At 39.9% G+C, this 22578-nt stretch overlaps 1 protein-coding gene across 1 annotated transcript in view; it reads left to right on the top strand.

Moving 5' to 3' along the window:
• The window catches only part of borcs5 (BLOC-1 related complex subunit 5), a 77632-nt gene that overhangs the window by 6000 nt on the left and 49054 nt on the right, over positions 1-22578 (top strand). The window contains exons 2-3 of the mRNA XM_072267651.1: positions 5951-6040; positions 9340-9486. Of these exons, the coding sequence (XP_072123752.1) occupies positions 5983-6040; positions 9340-9486 (205 nt within the window). The 5' untranslated portion in view covers positions 5951-5982. The remainder of the gene's footprint in view (positions 1-5950; positions 6041-9339; positions 9487-22578) is intronic.

The raw sequence follows: 22578 nt of genomic DNA, 5'->3' as shown, positions 1-22578 counted from the left end.
AAAACGTCGACTGCTTATTCTTTTCCATAGATGCTGCCTGACCTGCTGAGTTCCTCCAGCATTTTGTGTTTTGCTTTGGATTTCTGTGGTGCAAAGGGATTTAGGAGACCTTGTGTAGGATTCTCTGAAGGTTAATTTGCAGGTTGAGTCTGCGCTGAGGAAGGCAAATGCAATGTTAGCATTCATTTCAAGAGGACCAGAATATAAAAGCAAGGATATACAGTAATGTTGAGACTTTATAAAGCACTGGTGAGGCCTTATTTGGAGTATTGTGAGCAGTTTGGGGGCCCCTTATCTTAGAAAGGATGTGCTGAAACTGGAAAGAGTTCAAAGGAGGTTTGTGAAAATGATTCAAGGGTTGAATGGTTTGTCATATGAAGAGCATTTGATGGCTCTGGGACTGTATTCACTGGAATTCAGAAAAATGAGGGATGGCTTAATTGAAATGTATCAATTGGTGAAAGGCCTTGATAGAGTGGATGTGGAAAGGATGTTTCCTATGGTGGGAGTGTCTAAGACCTCAGGACATGGGCTCAGGATAGAGGGGTGTCCTTTTAGAGCAGGTATGAGGAGGGACTTCTTTAGCCAGAGAGTAGTGAATCTGTGGAATTCATTGCCACAGACAGCTGTGGAGGCCAAGTCTTTATGTGTATTTAAGGCATGGTCTGGGCATGAAGGGATGGGGGAAGGGGGGAAAGGCAGGAGATTGGGGCTGAGAGGAAAAATAGATCTGCTATGATGAAATGGCAGAGCGGATTTGATGGGACAAATGGCCTAATTCTGCTCCTATATCCTGTGTTCTTGTAAGGTATTTATGGACACAGAAATAATGGTGGGAAGAAGGAAGGTGGCACAATCCAGCCCAAAAAAGACAGATTGGCAATAGACATTATGGTGTGGGGTTTGTAAGCTGTTCATTTTGAAGCAGTCATCTTTTTAGTTGCACTTTTTTTTCAAAGCAGCAAATCAATGTAATTAACAGAATTAATGTAGAAGCTATTGAAATGTTAGTGCTGAATGACACAATAATTCTGAATCATTTACGGAAATATTTGAATAGAATAGTTACTGAAGTTTTTTTTTGAAATGCAGGATGAAACCCATCAGGAAGAATTTCTTTCATTTGCAGTGTTGTATTCTGAAATATGACACACTTCACAGCAAATTAGTATTGTAGCAAAGCAGATTTCTATTATGTCACGTATATTAGCAGAGTCTAGGGCAAACTTGAAATAGTTGATGAGGTGCAAGAACTGTAGGGCATTTATCCCAAGTTGTGGATACTTGAACTGTAGCACAATGTTAATGAGATCTTCAGTTCTCATTTTAATCTACGTAATTAAATAAAGTCTCTGACTTAATGATACCAGATAATGATTGACACAATAATAGCTGGTGGCTTTGGTTTGGTAAATCATTATCTTTGGTTGGGTTTGATTTGGATTTTAAATTGCCAATAAGTTTATTTCCCTGCTCACACTAAGCTCCAGGGTAATCCGTTGCTTGTTATTTTATTACATTTTATTTATATCATTAAATCAGTGAGATTATGTTTATTGTAATTTTCTTTCTACCTTTTTATCACTAGTGATGCAAATAAGCTTTCTACGCAAAAATGTAACCTAATCTGACGTCTTCAACATTTTTCGTTATCTCTAGAAAAATTGCTATTCAGTTGGTCAAAGAAGAATCATCCCTTAGTAATCAACATTGAGGGACACTTTTTTTTGTCATTCTTTATCCTTTTATACATTCATGCGTGTTCACTCATTTATAATCTTTGCTGTTTTATTTTACAACGCACATCAAAGTTGCTGGTGAACGCAGCAGGCCAGGCAGCATCCCTAGGAAGAGGTACAGTCGACGTTTCAGGCCGAGACCCTTCATCCTGACGAAAGGTCTCGGCCCGAAACGTCGACTGTACCTCTTCCTAGAGATGCTGCCTGGCCTGATGTGTGTTGCTTGAATTTCCAGCATCTGTAGAATTCCTCTTGTTTGTGTTTTATTTTGCAACTGATTTTAATCTAACTGTCGTTGCTAGGCATATTCCTTTCTCATTTTTAAACACCAGTATGTTTGCTGCCACTGTTAAATTCTTTGGTGTAATCCTGTTTCCATAAATTTTGAAAAGATTTTGCACAGTGGATAGAGGGGAACAAATGGATGTTATTTACTTGGGTTTGATAGGGTGCCGCATAAAAGACATCCATAAGATAAGGATACATAGAGTTGGTTGTGATGTATTAGCATGGATAGAGGAATGGTTAACCAATAGAAAGCAGAGATTTGGGATACATGGGTGTTTCTCTGGTTGACAATCAGTGGTGAGTGGTGTGCTGGGCCTGCAACTGTTCACAATATACATTAATGATCTGGAAGAGGGAACTGATTGTAGTGTATCTAAGTTTGCTGTTCATACTAAATTGAATGGAAAACCAAATTGTGCAGAAGATAGGGAAAGTCAGCAGAGAGACATAGATAGGTCAAGTTAATGGGCAAGGGTCTGGCAGGTGGAGTACAATGTTGATAAATGCGAGGTCATCCATTTTGGAAGGAAAAATGGGAAATCAGATTATTTAAATGGTAATTTTCTCTGCAGTGGTAAGTGAATGTGATTCAAAAGCTATTGGGCTTTCACTTCCATCATGTCTTGGACATGTCTTTACCTATAACATAAGGTGAGGCATCACAGGCAAGCCTCACTGGACGATGTGTATCATAATGTATGAGTACAGTGTCTGACATCACCTTTTCCATTTCTTTTGGAAAGCCAACTCACACTGTTTTGTCCATTGCCATTTCTTCCTGATCTGTAGTAATGAGTTCAAGGGGTGGAGCACAGAACCCAGGTTCTGACAAATCCTAAACAAAACTGCAATTGTGGCACATCCTTTGGCTTGGGGCATTCACCACTGGTTGAATTTTCTCAGCACACTTCTGTAATCCTTGTACATCAATGGTCTGACCACAGTAGTGACGCTTGACTTAAAGAATTCACTGGTGTTGCATCATACTCTGAGCCCATAATCTTATATTTTAACACTGTTGAGATTTTGGAGATATTCTTTATCATCTTCACTGGTAACACTGAGTGCCTGGACTGCCTTGCAGCTTTGTGCCCGAGTGTAGCTGCAGATACCATCCAAGAAGTAAGCCTATTATAGTGGTAAAGCCCTTTGTGAATGTTCATTGTGAGGAACAATTTAGACTCTTCTTCCATCTCCATTTATAGGTGGGCCTCAGCTAAGTCCACTTTGCTGAGGTCTTTTCCTCCAGAAAGGCTTGCAAAGATATTGATCTACTTTCAATACTGGGTTGATAGTGACCTTAAAATCACCACAGATCCTGACAGGTCCATCCTTCTTGGCTAAAGAGGGCCACTGATGTTGCTCATGGGCTCTACTTAACCTTGGAAACAATTCCTTCAGCGCCCATGTGTTCTAGCCCACGAACTTCCTTATCACAGATGGTAAGGAACTGGATGGGCTTTGTAAAACTTGTATGTGGCATTTTCATTTAACACTATTTTATCCTGATATGTTTGTTTTCCAATGCCATTCTTGAAAACTGCTGTGGTATCATCTAGTACCTTTCTTAATTTGCTTTCAGTTCACTCTTTTGCAAGGGATGTGGCATGCAAATAGTGGATGAATCTCCAATCAAGTTCTAGGTGTCTCATTCAATGTTGGCCACACAATGTTGGCCCTCCTGTTTTTATCACGTACATTGTGGGTTGTTGTGTTTCACTGTTATGAATCTCATTCGACATGAGTTACCTTTTCTTCAGTATAAGCTCTTAGTTGGATATCTATAGGCTTCAGTTCAGTAGTTTTGAAATGCCACCTAAACTCATTTTGTGGAATGACTGAAATAGCTGAGCCAGTAACCAATTCCATTTCAATTAATTTGCTGTTGACTTCTGGCGTAAACCATATTATTTGTCTCTTGTTAGTTTTCACATTGTAAATCTCAAGGCTATACAGTCCTGTGTCACACACATCATCATCAATTTTTTCATCAACAGCATGTGGTTTAGTGCTCTTTTGAACTTGCAACTGGACTTTTTATCCTTTTTCTCTTCCCTGTCCTGTCCCTTTATTTTGGGCTTCCAACATGTTCTTTGTATATGTCCTACTTCGTTGCAGTTTTGAGGAATTGAGAATATTAAAAAAAATCATTTTGAACCTATGTAACCTCTGCCTAAAAGAATAGTTGGGGCTGAATAGGAATTCTTGAACTGAAGTAAACTCTGTCTTCAGCTGTCAGCTAAAACAGACTTATACCAGTTCTCCCCAGCTTGCAGAGAGACATTGAGAGTTTTGATGACATTGTACATTGTGCCCTCGTTTGAGTAGGGAGAGGAGGGCTCACCGATAAGGACAGGAAGGAACATCCATCTGTAATTAAGTCAGGGCCTAGCAAAGGGAATAACCGATAAGGACTGGACAGCACATCCATTTATAATTAAGCCTTGATCTAGCAGACTCTTTTATCTGTAACTAAGTTTTGCACCAACAGACTTGGTGGGCGTAGCAGTTCAAATAACATCTTGCAACAGTAATATGTGGGGCTTACTATGTATAAATAAACGGCTGTAACCTGAGGGAGTGGGTCCACTTGTCGGATGGTGGCAGTACTTATTTGCCTTCCCTTTGACAACTGGGTCTTAAACTCCTGCAGGAGGGTGCGCAATGAACTCTGGTAACTATAAGAAGCTGGTCTCCGGAGTTTTATTCAGATTCTGCTTCAACAGTTTTGCCTTTAAACCTGCATTAGTTTGGTGTATGCGAGCCCCTGCAACAACAATAACACAACTTGTTCAGCCAGGCAGGTTTCTGTTTAGAAGTTGCAATTTTGTTCACACTCACTTTCATTCCTGACTATAACTCAGTTGCATCTCTGGCTGCTGTTTCCATTGATACAGTGATTTCAGCTATTCTTTTAAATGTAAGTTGTGCTTGAATGTTTTCTCGTAGGATTCAACAAACCAAACAATCTGTCAGTGCATTATTAAGCCCTTTACTGAACTGACAATGTTCAGTCAATCTCTTCAATTCAACCACGTAAGCTGAGCACCTAAAGTGTTTTGTGATCAACAATGGTATCTGTTCTAATTGTTCCTGCATTATGTTCATGATATCAACAAAGCTCATTTCAGCTGGTTTGGTTGGAGTAGTCAAACCTCTAAGCAAACTGCGTTTCCACCTATTGCACTCGGTAATACTGGCACTTGCTTTTCATTGGCTATTTAATTTGCTTAAAAATCCTGCTCAATTCATTCAGTATACATATCCAGTTGCCTGTTATGCATACGAACAAGTCCATCTTTACGATGTAGCCAGCCATTTCTGTTATTTATTTATTATTGCCACCCAGTATTCACTGTTTATGAACCTGTGACCGTACCCATTACGTGTTAATTCTGTACATTTTCTGCCATTATTTTTTAACTTGACTCTCTCTCTCCCCTTCCAAAGAAATGTGCTGTGCTATTTATTAAATTCAAATGTCTCCCTCCGCTTCCCAAAAAATGTCACGCTACGCTTCAACAGAACAGTCTCGGGTTCATTTTAAAACTTCCTCATCGCCACTGTTATGTTTTGTAAATCCAAAAACGAATCAAAAGAAAAATGCAGGAGCCTGTGAAACATGTACTTAGTTTCTTTCTGTAGTGAGGCACTCACATATGATGTAGTGGCGTATTGATGTATGCCTTTCATGTACTACTTGCATGTAACCCATAATGAATTATGTAACAAAGATTGTTTAATCAAACAATATTACAAAAATATTACTGTAAATATGCTACAGGAATCACTTTCTTTGACACAATTGAGGTGTAGAAGTAAAGGAATACGTTGTGTTTCTGCTGTTTTCGGTGCATAACCATCTTAGAGCTGATACAGCATTGGTGGGAAAAATTCTAAAGCTAATTGTTTGTTTTCTGCAGTCTTGATTTCTTCGGGATCTGATTTTAATATCATGGGAGCCGAACAGAGCACGTATCACGATCATAAGCAACCAGAATGTCATGCTTCAGGTAGGTAATTGTTAAATATTAATTTTACTTTAACACAAGTGAACTCACAGAAGGCAAGTGTGCAGATACAGCGAGTAATTAGGAAAGCTAGCAGCATGTTGCTTTTTGCTAGGGCCATGAAATAGAATAATAGGAAGGTTAAGCTCCAGTTACATCATGCAATAGTAAGACCATATGTGGAGCACCGTGTACTGCATTGGTCTTCTGATCTAAGGAAGAGTATAAACAGTGGCAGTTCAGAGAAGGTTAACAAGACTGATACTTGTAATGGATGGGTTGCCATATGAGGATGAATTAGATAGGCAAGACTTTTGTTTGCTTGAGTTAAGGAGTGAGAGGCAACTTGATTGAAATGTTTGAGATATTTTGGGGTCTTGAGTGGATGTGCAGAGGATGTTTCATCTTATGGGAATATTCTGGAACTAGGGGTTATTCAAGAGGAAAAGTTATTTTTCTGAGGTTAATTAATCCAGGAAATTCTGTTTCCCTATGTGTTAGAAACAGAGTTTTGAATATCTTAAGGCATAGGTAGAGAGTTTTGTGTCAAGAAGCTCATGATTAGACAGAAATTCAGTTGAAGTTGCAATCAAATCTGATCTTTTTGCGTTTTGAGGTAGTGATCTGCTCCTGCTCCAAATTCATCTCTTTCTACTCGTAATCACCATACTGTCCGTCATTAATGCCTGGGAACCATGAACCAAGTCGGAAGAGCTCTTGGTGATGAACACTTTGTAACAATGAATAGTCATTAGCAATTTCAAAAGGAGATACTTTGGCCAAGTTTATTGAAAATTTGAAGTGATAACAGAATGGATGATGGCAAAGCAATGGTAATATAGATTTTCTGAAGTCCTTCTGTGAATTACTCTATATTAGATAATGAATCAGGCCAGAGATGTCATACAATGGATTACTAGTCGGCTTAAAGACAGACAATAGAGAGTGGGAGTAGTGTTGCTAATGACAGTGGGAAAAAAATGGGGACCATTATTCCATGAGGATCAATGCTGGGACTATTGTTCACAATATACGATAATGGCTAAGACACTGAAATCAATAAATATAATTTCTAAATGCAGGCAGCCCCCATTTTGGGTCATGTGGATTATGGAAATTTTTCCTTACGGAATTCACAAATCATTGCAGAAGATATTGAAATATGGAATAAAATTTGTTCTGATGAATTTGTGTGGAAAATAAATAAGTATACATTTTGTTTTTTCAATTTGCTTTTGTTGGTGACATTATCAAAAATTGCAGTGCAGATCATTTTCCAGGAATGCAACACCCTCCACACCCTCCCCCCCACTCATCACTTTAATGCAGGAGTTGCCTGTATGCAGATAGTACTAAATTAGGGGAGATTATCACTGTTGAGGAAGAATGCTGCAATATACCAGAAAGTATTAATCTCCCCACAATCGAGGACATCTAAAGGAAATGCCTCAAAAAGACCCCCACTACACAGGATATGTCCTCTTCTCGTTACTATCATCAGGACCCTGGAGAGAGACACACTCAGTGTTTTAGGAACAGCTTTTTCCCCTCCGTCATTAGATTCTGAATGGACAATGAACCATGAAAACTACCTCTTGTTTTTGGACTACTTATTTAATTTTGTCTTATATTTTTTATTGTAATTTATGGTATATTATGTATTGCACTGTACTGCTGCAAAACAACAAATGTCATGACACATGTCAGTGATAATAAACTTTATTCTAATTTTGAAAGATTTAAAGCAAATAATTTGCATGTGCAGTTCAACATAGATAAAGAAAAGGTTGTACATTCTGGTGGGTGGAATTAGTAAGATTACTTAATATTTTGAAGTTGCAGATCAAGATGATATCGGGATGCAAACTAAGCACTGGGGTTTATTCCAAGAGCAATAATGTTAAAAAGCGAGACAGCTGTGTTAAACCTGTGGAACCTTAATTAGACCTTGCTTGGAGAGCCTCCTACGGTTCTGATTACCATTACCATATTATAAAAGGATACAGAGAAGATTTTTAAAAAAAAAATGACACCAGAAATACAAGCATATTTATCTGGAAAAAGGTGTTCACATGCCATCACTTCTCTTTTGAGTGAAAGAGATGAGGAATGATCATATTTTCACTCGGTGTTCTTTGTGAGAACTAAAGAGCAACAAGAGAGTCACCAAGTAATGCATTAGAGCATAGAAGAAACATTTATTCTAAGAGTAGAGAGAAGGTGGAATGAGTGGAATGAATTTTATAGACCTATTTATTCTTTTTGGTTTTTCCATTATTTTCCCCACTTGTTAAAATACATAATTGAGTGAATGTGTACATGATATCATGAAATGCCTTTGGCTTAGAAATTTCATTGTATGACTACTAAAATGGTGGTGTAGTGTTGAAAGTGGTGATAATTCAGAGTGAAGCAGCACTGCCCAATTCTAGGTGTTTCTGTGCATTTGCCCCAGTACTTTTATTTTACTGGTGTACAGCCTCCCTCCACCAAAAGATGCCAAAAGGAAATTTGGTGGGGTTTTCAACCTCGCTGGACTGAACACTACAGTTGTTACTCATAGAATAGCAAGGTTTTGATAACCCTGTTTGCTCTGAAACCATGGAATTAAAAGGGCCATCACTCACATAGCCTTCTTTGTCCTTGTGAGATCTGTGACTTCCAATAAGTTCAAGCAAATCCTTGCACACAAGACAGGACAGCTTTGCTGCTGGAGTCACTCTCAGTTTAAGTGCTTGATCTGTGCCATAAGGCACAGCTGTCTTCTGACTGCTGCATATGATATGTCATCCAAACTTCATACAGTAAGAGAGAAGACTACTACTCAAAGTGCAGTTTAGTTGTTCCTGCTGACGGAGAACTCACTGGCCACGTTTTGTCATAAGTGCCTGGTTACAGCCATGGACAGTCTTTGTGCCCCATCTGCAAAATCACATGCCTTCTGTGGCATTCCTTTCCACTGGCCGATGCAGGTATCTCTCCTCTTCAGAAAGCACTCTTCCTCAACTTCCCATTAGTGGAGTATCCATTCATGAAGGAGGAACCTCTCCAGTAGCTGGAGGAGTGATTCTTGTACTCTGGGTAATTCTTGTATATGAGCTGGCTACTGTAGAAGTTATAGCTCTAGTGCTAAATGCATACAGATCCAAGAACATATTACAACAATGGCATGCTGAAACTGACACACATTTGGGTAGTTTCATGTTATATTTCCTTCTTGTCTCTTACAATGTAATAATGGATAATATTTTAACAGATCATTAACACTGTTAAGATCGATTTAATTTTTAAATTTTATTCAGCAACAAATTCTCCAGCGAAACAAAGAGCCAAAATGGATGACATCGTAGTTGTTGCTACAGGAACGCATCCGCCAGCTAGAACCACGTGGAATGATCCAGATGTTATTAAATTGCATGAAATTCCAACCTTTCAACCTCTGCTCAAAGGTAATGCTTACGTATTTGTTTCTTCAGTACTTGGCCATTATGAATGTCATTTATTCTCTGTACTGACCTTTAAGATGCACTGTATTCATTTAATCTAATTACTTGTTCCTCCTTTGCTATATCCTTTATTTCCCTAAATTATGTATTGTCTAGTTTTTAACACTTTATATTGGCTCTGCATCTACTTCAGTTTGAAGATGTGAAAGATCAAAACGTGGAGTTGTTCAAAGGGACAAGCATGTGAGTTATTAAAATTTAAATATTGGTACTGCAAGGAATTGCATATGAGAAAATGGCTTTAAATTTGTATCTTGCAATATAGAGTATAAGCATCCTGCTCTAATTCTTGGGACCCTGATTTTCCTTTGAGATCTGTTTTCCCTTCCTCAAGGAAACCTGCTTGTATCTGACAATGCAGCAAAGGTTTGCCATATTGAGTCCTGAAATAAAGGACTTGCTACATGGGGAGAGAATAAGAAGTTAGGTTGATGCTGATTTTAGAGGTGATCTCAATGAAATTTTAAAACAATTTAAGGGGATTGAAAAGGTTGATGTGGAGATAATATTTCCTTTATAGTTTTGAGTACCTGGAGTCACAGTCTCAAAGTAAAGGGTTACCGTTCAGGACAGAGGTGAGAAATTTATTTCCTCAGGTGCTCGTGAATGATTGGAATTCTCAACCTAGAAGGTTGTGGAGGATCGGTCACTGATTGTATTTATGACGGGTTCATTGCTTTTTAGATAGTGGAAAAAAAGAATCAATGATTTGGGATTAATACGATATTGAGGTTAAGGATCAGCCATGATGTTATTGAATGGCAGGTCATCTGTCAAAGGCCAACTGCTTCTATCTCTTGTACAGTTTAATTCCTTTGGTCACTTTCCTTTATATGAGATATCCTCTGAAGTTTACCACTGTGGCAGAAATGCCCATTTCCATCAAAAAGAATTAGGAGCTAAGTTCATAGAACTTAGTTAAAGTGAAACCAGTGTTTCTGAATGATTCTGGAATTTATTTGGCAATTCCTTCCCTGTTATTTCACAGTTGGGTAAAATATCTCTACATCTGTGAAAGTGAGGTCTAGTTGTTTTTACAATGCACATTTTCTGACCTTGCAGTATTTCCTTTTAATATAAGGATTACGAATTTGTATCCATGCTTTTGCTGTTCATGTCATGCTTGACAGTATAGGTCAAGGAATCTGGAATAAAAGCAAAACATTGGAAAAAAAAAACTCAGCAGGTCTGGTAACATCTGTAGCAAAAGAAAATGGGATCTGGTAGGTGCTATCAAACTGCAGAGCATATTGTGGATGATGCACTGTGCATCAGTGATGGAGGGAAAGATGACTCATGTAGGGATGGGATACTAGACAAGCAACTGGAATGACCTGGATGATGACAACCTCCTCTGGTGTTGTTGGAGCTACATTCCTTCAAGTGAATGGAGAGTATTCTGTGACACACCTGGCCTGATGTGTACCTTACAGCTGAGTCACTTGCTGCATGATGCCCTGCCTTGAACCTGCTTGTGCAGCTTCAGGACTATTGTAGCTGTTCGGAGCAAGGTTTTTGCTGATTGCCAGGATGTTAAAAGTGAGGGACTCTTCAGTTGTAGTATAATTGAAGATCAAGGGTAAGCCATTAGGTTGTCTCTAGTTGAAGTAGTCATTACTCATCCTTGTGTGGCAGGAATATTATTTCCTTATTGGCTCAGGTACAAATACAAACAACCACTGTCTACCTCAATTTTCTGAGTATATATGAATGGAGTTGAATATTGTGCTGTCATCAGCAAACATCTACACTTCTGAAATAGCCAAGGGGGTTGAACCAAACACGTTGCCTGAGGAAATCGTGCATTGTTGTCCCAGAGTTTAGATGATTAACATCCCTACAACCATAATCGTCTTTTGAATGACCCGAGTGGACAGAAAGTCTTTACCCTTGATTCAAGGAGAGTGTTTTACACCTCATCAGTGGAATTCATGTCTTTTCTCTGTGTTCAGCCAAAAACCATATTGTTATCTGGAACTAAGTGGTCTTTGCTCTGAGTCTAAGAGCAGGTTATTGGTGAGTGTGAGCTGCTTGATTGCGTTATCAATAACCCCATCTGTGACTGGTGGTTTAGAGTGGATTGATGGATAGTAATTGAACAAATTGGATTTTTTTGTTTTAACTATTTTGCTGTGCAGTTACCCACACTGTAGCTACAGTTAGGCAGCAAGAGGAGCAACTAGTTTTGGAACACAATTTCCAAATACAGCTGGGATGATTTTTGGTCTCTTGCACTTTTGGGGTGGCTGGGTGGAGATGTGTCTCTACCAAAGGAGATATAAGGCACTCTTTACCACTGTGAGCCTGCAGTCACCCTCGGGCAAAGTGTAGCACTTGTTTAGTGCCCCAACTGCCCCCCCCCCCCCATCCCCACCGATCAGGATTACATGAAGCCATGGGAGCAGGTGGTGGATTGTATGAATAGCTGGTGCATATTCATAAGTCCTGGTTATGCGACCACTGACACCAGGCAGACAATCTCGGAAGAGTATTGATAATGGCTGGGGTCACCCATCTTGGAAAGACACTGCCCAGAAGAAGACAATGGCAAAACATTTCTGTAGACAAATTTGCCAAGAGCAGTCACGGTCATGGAAAGACCATGATTGCCCACGTCATATGACACGGGACATAACAAACAAACTCTTTTGTGTTCTGTTTTGTCAGTTATTTTTTGATAGGTGGAATGAGTCAGATTAGTTGAAGACTAGCTTCTATAAAGGACATAGGTGAACCTGGTATTTTTTTTTGGTGGCAATCCAGTGATTTGATTTTCACCATTACCGATTTTTAATAACATCTGTATTACTCAATATATTTATTTTAAGTTTCTGGCAGATATGATGGAATTTGATTTGCTTCCAGTTTGCCAGATTAACTCAGGCACCATCCCTGAGATAAATGTAAAACATGATACAAAAGGAAAGCAATCTAGAAAATATAATCATACTTCCTTTCTTTGTTTAAATCTCATCCTTGTTACTACAATATATTAGATTCATTCTGGATAATTGAATCACAGAGATTGTATGCAGTTCAACAATATGTTCTCAGTTAGGCATTGCAGTAAGCAGTTATACAATGTTGTTATCTGTAGAAGGAGCTCTTGAGCTTTTTCTCAGTTATAGACGATAATGTGGTTAAGTTGACTTTCCACTGATTTAAAAAAAATATATATTTATTATAAATGTCAAAACCAACACAAATCTTCAGTGACCTCACTAAGGTCGCATTTTAGAAGTTGAAGGTGCTAAAATTCCACAGTAGAACCTTGTTAAGATGTGATTTTTGGCACCTGGCCAACTTAATAAGACTTTACAGACAGGAGTGTTACAGTGAGGATGCTGAAGTGAGTGTTGTAAAGGATCATTGATGTTTAACCAGCTGGATTGATGGTGTTACACACTAAGAACTGTGTGTGAGGCCTCATTTATTCACTCAACCTCACAGCTAACATGTTTTCAGTGAACTCAGCAATACTTTCAAATGGGATGTTGGCACCTGCTAACTGTAATACAGGTTTTATGTGGAATTGGATATCGTTGGGAATGGATATGCGAAGGAATTAATGGTGCAGGAATTCTTTGCATTGCACTTTCATTTCTGAGATTAAAGACTGAAACCAGTCCACACTAGTGGGATGAAAGTCCTCTTTCTTTCAATTTTCAGCTCTTTTGCTTTCTAGATGACACTTGTTCTTTAGGGGAATAAAAACAAGATAGAATTTTTCTTTCCTACCTTTTTTCTTCTGTCTCCACCCCTCATTCTGTTTATAGATATTAGGATTTCCAGCTAGAAGTGTAACTCATTAGCAGTTCATATTGTTTCTGTTCAGTTAAACAGGAATAATCTTGTCATATAGTTTCAAGTCTTTTTAAGAAACTGGTCTCATAACGATTGTATAGAAACACCCCCGGCTGCCTTTTCATTCCCTCTCAGTAATTCTAGCAGATGAAAAGAATATTTATTTTGCTGCTTCATATACACTTTACAATTTTTTTATTAAAATGCCTGGTATGAATTGTATCTCAGTCAGCATTTTAAATAGAAAATGCTGCAAATTAAATGAAAATTGTTCTTCAAGATAGCTGAGAATGGGTGTGCTGCATGGTTAACAAAGACAACATCATTACCAAAGCAGTGCAGGTTCAGCTCATAACTGCAAAGTATTAACTTGAATTTCAGGATTTTGGGAAAGACCTCTGTGGAAAAACTAATGAAAAAAACTGAGAAACTTCAATTGATGCATTTAATTATGCTGTTATGGCATGTGTAGCTACTTCTTTCTAAGCTTTACTTTAGATTTAAATCAAAATATTGGGTGCAGGAGATGGATGTTATGTTGAACTTGTATAAGACATTGGTCAGACCTAATTTGGAATACCGTGTGCAGTTTTGGTCACCTACCTACAGGCAAGATGTAAATAAGGTTGAAAGAGTACAGAGAAAATTTACAGGGATGTTGCCAGGTCTGAAGCACCTGAGTTATAAGGAAAGATTATATGGATTAGGAATTTATTCCTTGAAATTTAGAAGATTAAGAGGAGATTTAATGGAGGTATACAAAATAATGGGGGTAGAGGTAGGGTAAATGCAAGCAGGCTTTTTCCACTGTGGTTCGATGGAACTGTAACCAGAGGTCATGGGTGAAGGGGGAAAAGTGAAAAGTTTAAGGGGAACATGAGGAGAAACTTCTTCACTCCGAGGCCATGAGAGTGTGCAATGAGCGGCCAGCTCAAGCAATGCAGGTGAGCTCGATTTCAACATTTAAGAAAAGTTTGGATAGTTACATTGGATGGTAGGGATATGGAGGGCTATGGTTCCCGTGCAAGTCAATGGGAATAGACAGTTTAAAGTTTCAGCATGGACTAGGTGAGTCCAAAGGCCTGTTTCTGTGTTGTACTTTTCTATGATTGTGTTATAAATTTCAGCTTCTAAAGGATAATTGAAGAGAGCAGTGAGAATATTGGCACTCTACGAGTGATCGCACAAACTCATTTAATGGGTTTACCTGGCAATTTCCTCTGTAAATGCATAAGAAATATTAATATGGAAAAATGATACAAAAAGTGATGATCAGGAAGTCAAGTGGGATGGTGTGTCGAACCTTGAGTTTTTTCAATGTATTATATATATATTTTTTGGTCTGTATGGTTATTATACATGAATGTCAAGCCCTGTCGTGGTTGTTAGGAATAGCAGATGTGGAGGGTAGGAAGTACATTTATTTATTTAGTGAGACACAGTGCGGAATGGGCCTTCTGGCCCTTTGAGCTACACTGCCCAGAAATCTCCCTATTTAATCCTAGCCTAATCATTAAGTAGGTGGGGTTGCACATGTTGTTCAGTCCTGACGTAAAACATCTATTTTGACCTTTAGTTTATGTTCTAGGACTTGCAGCAAGATTCAGACTAAATTGAGCAGAGCAAGATAAAGTTGGTTGGAGCATAGGATTTTCTGTTTTATGTGGGTTAAGAAGCTGGAAGATGCACTAGTAGGAGATGTACTTATAATGTGGCATTTAAATCAACATTTCCGGTTCAATTTGGGGTTTATAAATTTATAGTCTATATTAACTGACTGTGGCCAGTTAATAAAAATATAAATATTAATGAATGTATGGCAGTGAAAGCAATTGAAATACGTGCTTTTTTTGATTTATTGTCATATGCCTCACTTACAGGACGGCATGTGGCTTTTTTGTGTCTAATATACCTGAATGCTCGTGTTTATTCCTTTGCTTCTTATATTTTTGTGCTCTAAGCTCTAATATCAATTAAGCTTTCACTTCAGTGTGTAGAATTAATCTGTCAGTAATATATTTTCTTAAGTCAATTGTATGGATCATTTCTCTGCAGTGGTCTATTTCATGTGCATTTCGTCACTGGTGTGCTGCAACAATTGTGTCTTGGACTCTGGATTCTGTGGAGAATCTGGAGGCGGTGTGTACTGACAGTTTTGATCTACCTTCTAAGTCTGTAAATAAATCCCAGGACAGCAAATGTTCTGAAGTCTGGAACGTATTGTAGTTTGAACAGCTAAATGGTATGGTTCTGATTGAATCAAATCCAGCTCAATCTGTTCATTATTATCATTAATTTAAAGATAAGTATTGGTCAGGATGTTGAATACCAGAGTCTGCTGCATAGACTTTAATATACTGTACATATTTGCTCTTACCTTCTTCATTTTCTCTCAACCACACCACTTAATCCTCCCTTTCACTAAATCTCTCCTCCTTCCAGCCTCCCTAACCTTTCCTATCTTCTCAAGCCTTCCATAACTTCTACCCTGCACTTGACCCGATTTTTCATGTTTGACACTGAGGTCTGATCTTCTCTCTTTCCATAAGGCCATAAGATATAAGAGCAGAATTAGGCCATTAAGCACATTAAGTCTGCTCTGCCATTTCATCCAATTTTTCCTCTCAGCCCCAATCTCCTGCCTTCTCCCTCTATTCCTTCATGCCCTAACCAATCAAGAATCTATTAAACTCTGCCTTAAATATACATAAAGACTTGGCCTCCACAGCTGCCTATGGCAAATAATTCCACAGATAAACCACTCTCTGTCTACAGAAATTCCTCCTCGTCTCCGTTCTATTCTAAGGCTGTGTCCTCTAGTCTTGGGCTCTCCCACGATAGGAAACATCCTTACCACATCCAATCTATCAAGGCCTTTCACCATTTGATAGGTTTCAATGAGGTCACCCCTCATTCTTCTGAATTCCAGTGAGTAGAGGCCCAGAACCATCAAATGCTCTTCATCTGACTGCTGCTCTTCTCCATCTCTGCCCCACTTCCACCCAAGGGTACTGACACTCCATCCCACTCTCCAAACCCGTGGAGAGGTGGGGGAGGGAAATCCCTTGAGTATTATTAAGCAGAGTTTCCTTCGCAATGGGCCAGCTGATGACATGGGTTCAGGTTGGCGGTGGGTGACTAACTAGACAATCATGCCTCCTCCTTCACCTGCCCCACTGATTCATAACCAGATAGATATAGTCTTCCTCATACTCATTCACTTACAAGACCAGCACAGCATCCTCTCAATGTTCCCTAGTTTATTCACTAATCAATCGGCATAGGCGTCCTATTATTCATTAATCAGGTCAACATACCATTAAGATGCACACAAGAGAAAATCTGCAGATGCTGAAAATCCAAGCAACATACACAAAATGCTGGAGGAACTCAGCAGGCCAGGCAGCATCAATGAAGAAAAGTACAGTCGATGTTTCGGGTCGAAACCCTTTGGCAGGACTGGAGAAAAAAAGCTGAGGAGTAGATTTTAAAGCTGGGGGGGGAGGGAAGAGGAGAGAGAGAGAACCACCAGGTGGTAGGTGAAACTGGGAGGGGGAGGGATGAAGTAAAGAGCCAGGAATTTTATTTGTGAAAGAGACAGAAGGCCATGGAAGAAAGAAAAAGGGGAAGGAGCATCAGAGGGAGGTGATGGGTGGGCAAGGAGATGAGGTGAGAGAGGGAAAAGGGGATGGGAAATGGAGAAGGGGGAGGGGGTTGAGGGACCTTACCAGAAGTTTGAGAAATCAATGTTCATACCATAAGATTGGCGGCTACCCAAATGGAATATAAGGTGGTGTTCCTCCAACCTAAGTGTGCCTTCATCACGACAGTGGAGGATGCTGTGGATGGAATTAAAATGGATGGCCACTGGGAGATCCCACTTGTTCTGGCAGACATAGCGTAGATGATTGGCGAAGCAGTTTCCTAATCTATGTCAGGTCTCACCAATGTACAGGAGGCCACACCAGGAGTGCCGAACACAGTAAATGACTCCAACAGACTCACAGGTGAAGTATCACCTCACCTGGAAGGACTGTTTAGGGCCCTGGATGATGATGAGGGAGGAGGTGTAGGGGCAGGTGTAACACTTGTTCCCCTTGCAAGGATAAGTGCCAGGAAGGCAATCAGTGGGGAGGGACGAATGGGCAAGGGAGTCGTGTAGGGAAGTTTCAGAGAATTATGTGCTGGACATGGAGGCTGGTGGGGGTGTTAGGTGAGGACAAGAGGAACCCTATCCCTGGTAAGGTGGTGGGAGGATAGGTTAAGAATAGATACATACATGCTCTTTTTGCAATTTCTTGCTTGAATAACTAGTTCTTTCCCCTAATCACCTTTAGTACAGTGAATAATTATAGCCCAGTTCATAGCCTTGGTGGGATTCCCCTAATCACTTTCTGTCAGTTTCAGTACCTGATTATCATTCCTATTTTATGTCGCCTGTCATGCACCATTTTCCAAACCAGGTTAGTACTTCTGATATGGCTTCTTTCTTTGGGGTTGTCTGTTTTCATTCAGCCATGGCAAGGCACTGCACATCAACAAGACCTCACAGAACACAATACTTTATCAGATGACTCTGGAACAAACTATACCCACAGTGGCTAGAGAAGATAAGATTTGATTGATAGCCAGCTAAGCCTGCCTTCAGGCTTATTAGTTGTCACAGTTGTTAAAGGAATTGAATGTTTCTGAAGCACTCTGACAATAATTGAAACTTGTGAATTTAATTTTTTATGTGTTTTTAAAATATCACTTAACACATAAGCAATAAGTATTGAAGAAAGCTCAGTACAAAATTGTATACGATACATTTAGTATTTTCTGCAAAGCAGTCATTCCTATCAAATGAATGGGCTAAGTGCTTCTGCCTCAGATTTAACCCAGCAAGATTTGCAAGTTTAGTTTTACATCCTGATACTTAACATTGGCCAGTCTGGCATGTTAATGACGGCATCTCAACAAATTTCAGTGAACCAATCAGAATGGTCTCACTCATTTTAAAACCAGCAGGGTGGTTACCTAGAGGGACCCTTGCTGAGGTGCCATAATACTGATTATCTCTTAAACTGATAGAAGGTCAAAGGTTAACCTATTAATTTCCAGAATCTGAATCAAGTTTAATATCACTACATATGTTGTGAAATTTGTTGTTTTGCAGCAGCAGTACAATGCAATATATAATTAAAAAAATAAAGAAATTACAATAAGAAATGTATATAGTGGATTCTGGCTAATCAGAACATCAGTTAATCAGGGGAGCCTCTTATTTGGGACAATCTCAACAAAAACTAATTGAGGAAATAGCCCTTTGTTTATTTAGGTCACTGTGTCACTTAATTAGGGCAGAAGACTGTTGCCAAACAGCTTCTAACTAGCATCAGTTGCATGCACTCGCGTGGCTGTTAGACACACCACAGTACTTAATGCAAACAGTTTTAAAATGTTGTCAGTTGCATGTGTTTGTGTTCAAACAGCAGCAATTTTTGTCACTGATAGTTGGTGAGAAATAAACAGTAAGACAATTCAGAACTGTTTTGCTCACTTTCTTTTCAAGCATTCAGGCTTGTAGATGCCAGAAACGGTCGGGTGAAAATGAAACTATTTCATCACTCCGCAAGTTAGGAACTATGAAGGATTTTTCCGACACTTTGCAGTTTGTCACTCCATAACAGACGGTGATGCAACCAGTTAAATTTGTAGAAATTTATTAGAGCCATTGGAGACATACCACATCTCCTCAGACTCCCAATAAAATATAGCTGCTGGTGTGCCTTCTTTGTAATTGCAGCAATATGTTGGGCCTGGGATAGATCTTCAGAGATGTTGACACCCAGAAACTTGAAACTGTTCACCCTTCCCACTGCTGATCCCTCAATGAAGACTGCTGTGTGTTCCCTGGACTTCCCCCTTCTCGAAGGCTACAATCAATTCATTGGTCTTATTGATGTTGAGTGCAAAGTTGTTGTCATTGTAACACTACTCAACCAGCTGATCTATTTCACTCCTATAAGTTTCCTCATCAAAATCTGAAATTCTGCCAACAATAGTTGTGTTACTGGCAAATTTATAATGCATTTGAGCTGTTCCTAGCCACACAGTCAAGAGAAAATCTGCAGATGGTGGAAATCCAAGCAACGCACACAGAATGTCGTAGGAGCTCAACAGGCCAGGCAGCATCCATGGAAAAGAGCAAACAGTTGATGTTTCGAGCAGAGACCCTTCATCAGGACTAGTGAAGAGTCTCGGCCCAAAACATCAACTGCTTCCTCTTTCCATGGATGCTGCCTGGCCTGCTGGGTTCCTCCAGCATTTTGTGTGTGTTGCTAGCCACACAGTCATGGGTGTAGACAGAGTAGAGCAGTGTGCTAAACAGACATCCTTGAGGTGCGGATCAAAAATAACATCATCTCATCACCGGTGTGGATTGTCAGCAATGAGGTGTTATTTTTGATCCGTACTGACTGTGGTCTCCCAATGAAGAAATCAGGGATCCAGATACGGAGGAAGCTGATTAGTTTTCCATAGAATACCCTCGTCAGAAAAATAAAATTAAGCCCTAATATACAGTGGCATGCAAAAGTTTGGGCACCCTTGGTCAAAATTTCTGTTACTGTGAATAGCTAAGCGAGTAAAAGATGAACTGATTTCCAAAAGGCATGAAGTTAAAGATGACACATTTCTTGAATATTTCAAGCAAGATTAGTTTTTTATTTCCATCTTTTACAGTTTCAAAATAACAAAAAAGGAAAAGGGCCTGAAGCAAACATTTGGGCACCCTGCATGGTCAGTATTTAGTAACACCCCCCTTTGGCAAGTATCACAGCTTGTAAACGCTTTCTGTAGCCAGCTAAGAGTCTTTCAATTCTTATTTGGGGGATTTTCGCCCATTCTTCCTTGCAAGAGGCTTCTAGTTCTGTGAGATTCTTGGGCCGTCTTGCATGCACTGCTCTTTTGAGGTTTATCCACAGATTTTCAATGATGTTTAGGTTGGGAGACTGTGAGGGCCATGGCAAAGAGGCTAAGGATTTCCAGCGAGAAGACATTTTATTTCTCGGAGTAGGAGAGAGGCCAGATTGCGCAGGTGCGTGACGTCAGCCAGTTGAGCGCGAACAGTTTAAAAAGAAAACCGCCATATCCAGCGGGCAGCATCGGAGCGGGCTGCAGAGTGAGAGGGTGCAGAGTGAAAGGGCTTTGGCTCAACGGGCCTCGGCAGAGATGGGAAGAGGCTTCCTGCGACCGTTGAGTCTCATAGTAACGGAGTAAATTACAGTTTTTTGGTATTTGGTACAAACAGTAGCATTAGGGGTATGCATCTAGGATTAGTGTTGTGCTTGGAGTGCCAGATGTGGGGACCCTGGGAGACTCCCAGCCTCCCCAAGGATTACACCTGCACTAGGTGCACTGAGATGAGGCTTCTGAAGGACCGTGTTAAGGTGCTGGAGATGGAAATAGATGACCTTCGGCTAATTAGGGAAAGTGAGGAGGTGATAGATACTACCTATAGAGAGGTAGTGGATAGCAGACCTGACAGAGGAGGACCACAGTGAACGAGACTCTAGCATTCTGCCCAGTGCCAAAATCAAGAGAGCAAGAAGAAATGCAGTAGTTATAGGGGACTCCATCGTAAGGAGGACAGACAAGAGATTCTGTGAGCTGGACAAGGATACCCGGATGGTGTGTTGCCTCCCTGGTGCCAAGGTACGGGATGTCTCAGATCGAGTCCAGAGTATCCTGACGAGAGAGGGCGAGCAGCCGGAAGGCTTGGTACATGTTGGTACCAATGACATAGACAGAAAAAGAGAGGAGGTCCTGAAGAAAGATTACTGGGAGCTGGGAAGAAAATTGAAAAGCCGGACCTCCAGAGTAATAATATCAGGATTGCTGCCTGAGCTGCACGCTAATGATGGTAAGAATAGCAAAATTAAGCCGATGAATGTGTGGCTAAGTAACTGGTGCAGGGGGCAGGGTTTCAAATTCTTGAATCATTGGGATCTATTTTGGGGAAGGTATGACGTACAAAAAAGATGGATTACACCTGAACTCAAAAGGTACTAATATCCTAGCGGGATTGTTTAATATAGCTGTTAGGGAGGGTTTAAACTAAGTTGGCAAGGGGAAGGAAACCAAGGTGTTAGGATCGAGGAAGAGGAAAATAGAAATAAGTCAAAAATACTGTGCAGCAAAGATGGTAAGAAGGACAGGCCGGTGAATATACAGGATAATTTGCTGCAAAATAGATATATAGCACAAGTTGCAACAGGTACAGATCTAAATGTACTGTACTTAAATGCACACAGCATTAGAAATAAAGTGGATGACCTTGCTGCACAGCTGCAGGTTAAAAGGTATGACATTGTGTCCATCACCGAGTCATGGCTAAATGATGGATGTGATTGGGAGCTGAATATCCCAGGATACACAGTGTACAGGATGGATAGGAAGGTAGGTAAAGGGGGTGGCGTCGCCCTGATGGTAAGTAACAATATCAAATCAATAGAAAGAAGGAACATAGGATCAGAAGAGGTAGAATCCTTATGGGTAGAATTAAGAAATGACAAGGGTAAAAAGACACTAATAGCAGTTATATACAGGCCTCCAAACAGCATTTGAGATGTGGACTACAAGTTGCAGCTGGAAATAGAAAAAGTGTGTCAGAAGGACATTGTCAAGATAATTATGGGGGATTTTAATATGAAAGTAGATTGGGAAAGTTGGGAAGGTAATGGATCTCAGGAGAGGGAGTTTGTAGAATGCCTACAGGATGGCTTTTTGGAGCAACTTGTCCAGAAGCCCACCAGGGGACCGGCTGTTTTGGATTGGGTGCTGTGTAACGAACCTGAGGCGATTAGAGAGCTGGAGGTAAAGGAACCTCTTGGAAGTAGTGATCATAATATGATTGAGTTCATTTTCAAATTTGAAAAGGAGAAGCTGGTATCAGGTGTATCGATATTTCAGTGGAACAGGGGAAATTACAGTGGTATGAGAGAGGAACTGGCCCAAGTCAATTGGAAAAGTAAACTAAATGGAGGGACGGCAAGCAGACTTGGATGAAATTCCTACAAGAAATAAGGAAAATGCAGGAAAAATATATTCCAAGAAAAAAGAAAATCATGAATGGAAAAATGGCACAAATGTGGCTAACGAGAGAGGTTAAGGCAAAAATAAAAGCAAAAGAAACGGCGTACAAGGAAACAAAAATTAGTGGGGGAAAATGAGGACTGGAAGACCTTT

The sequence above is a fragment of the Mobula birostris genome, chromosome 9, assembly GCF_030028105.1.
Source record: "Mobula birostris isolate sMobBir1 chromosome 9, sMobBir1.hap1, whole genome shotgun sequence".
Lineage (NCBI taxonomy): Eukaryota > Metazoa > Chordata > Chondrichthyes > Myliobatiformes > Myliobatidae > Mobula > Mobula birostris.
The sequence above is the reverse complement of the archived record's forward strand: the minus strand, read 5'-3'. Positions and strand labels throughout refer to the sequence as shown.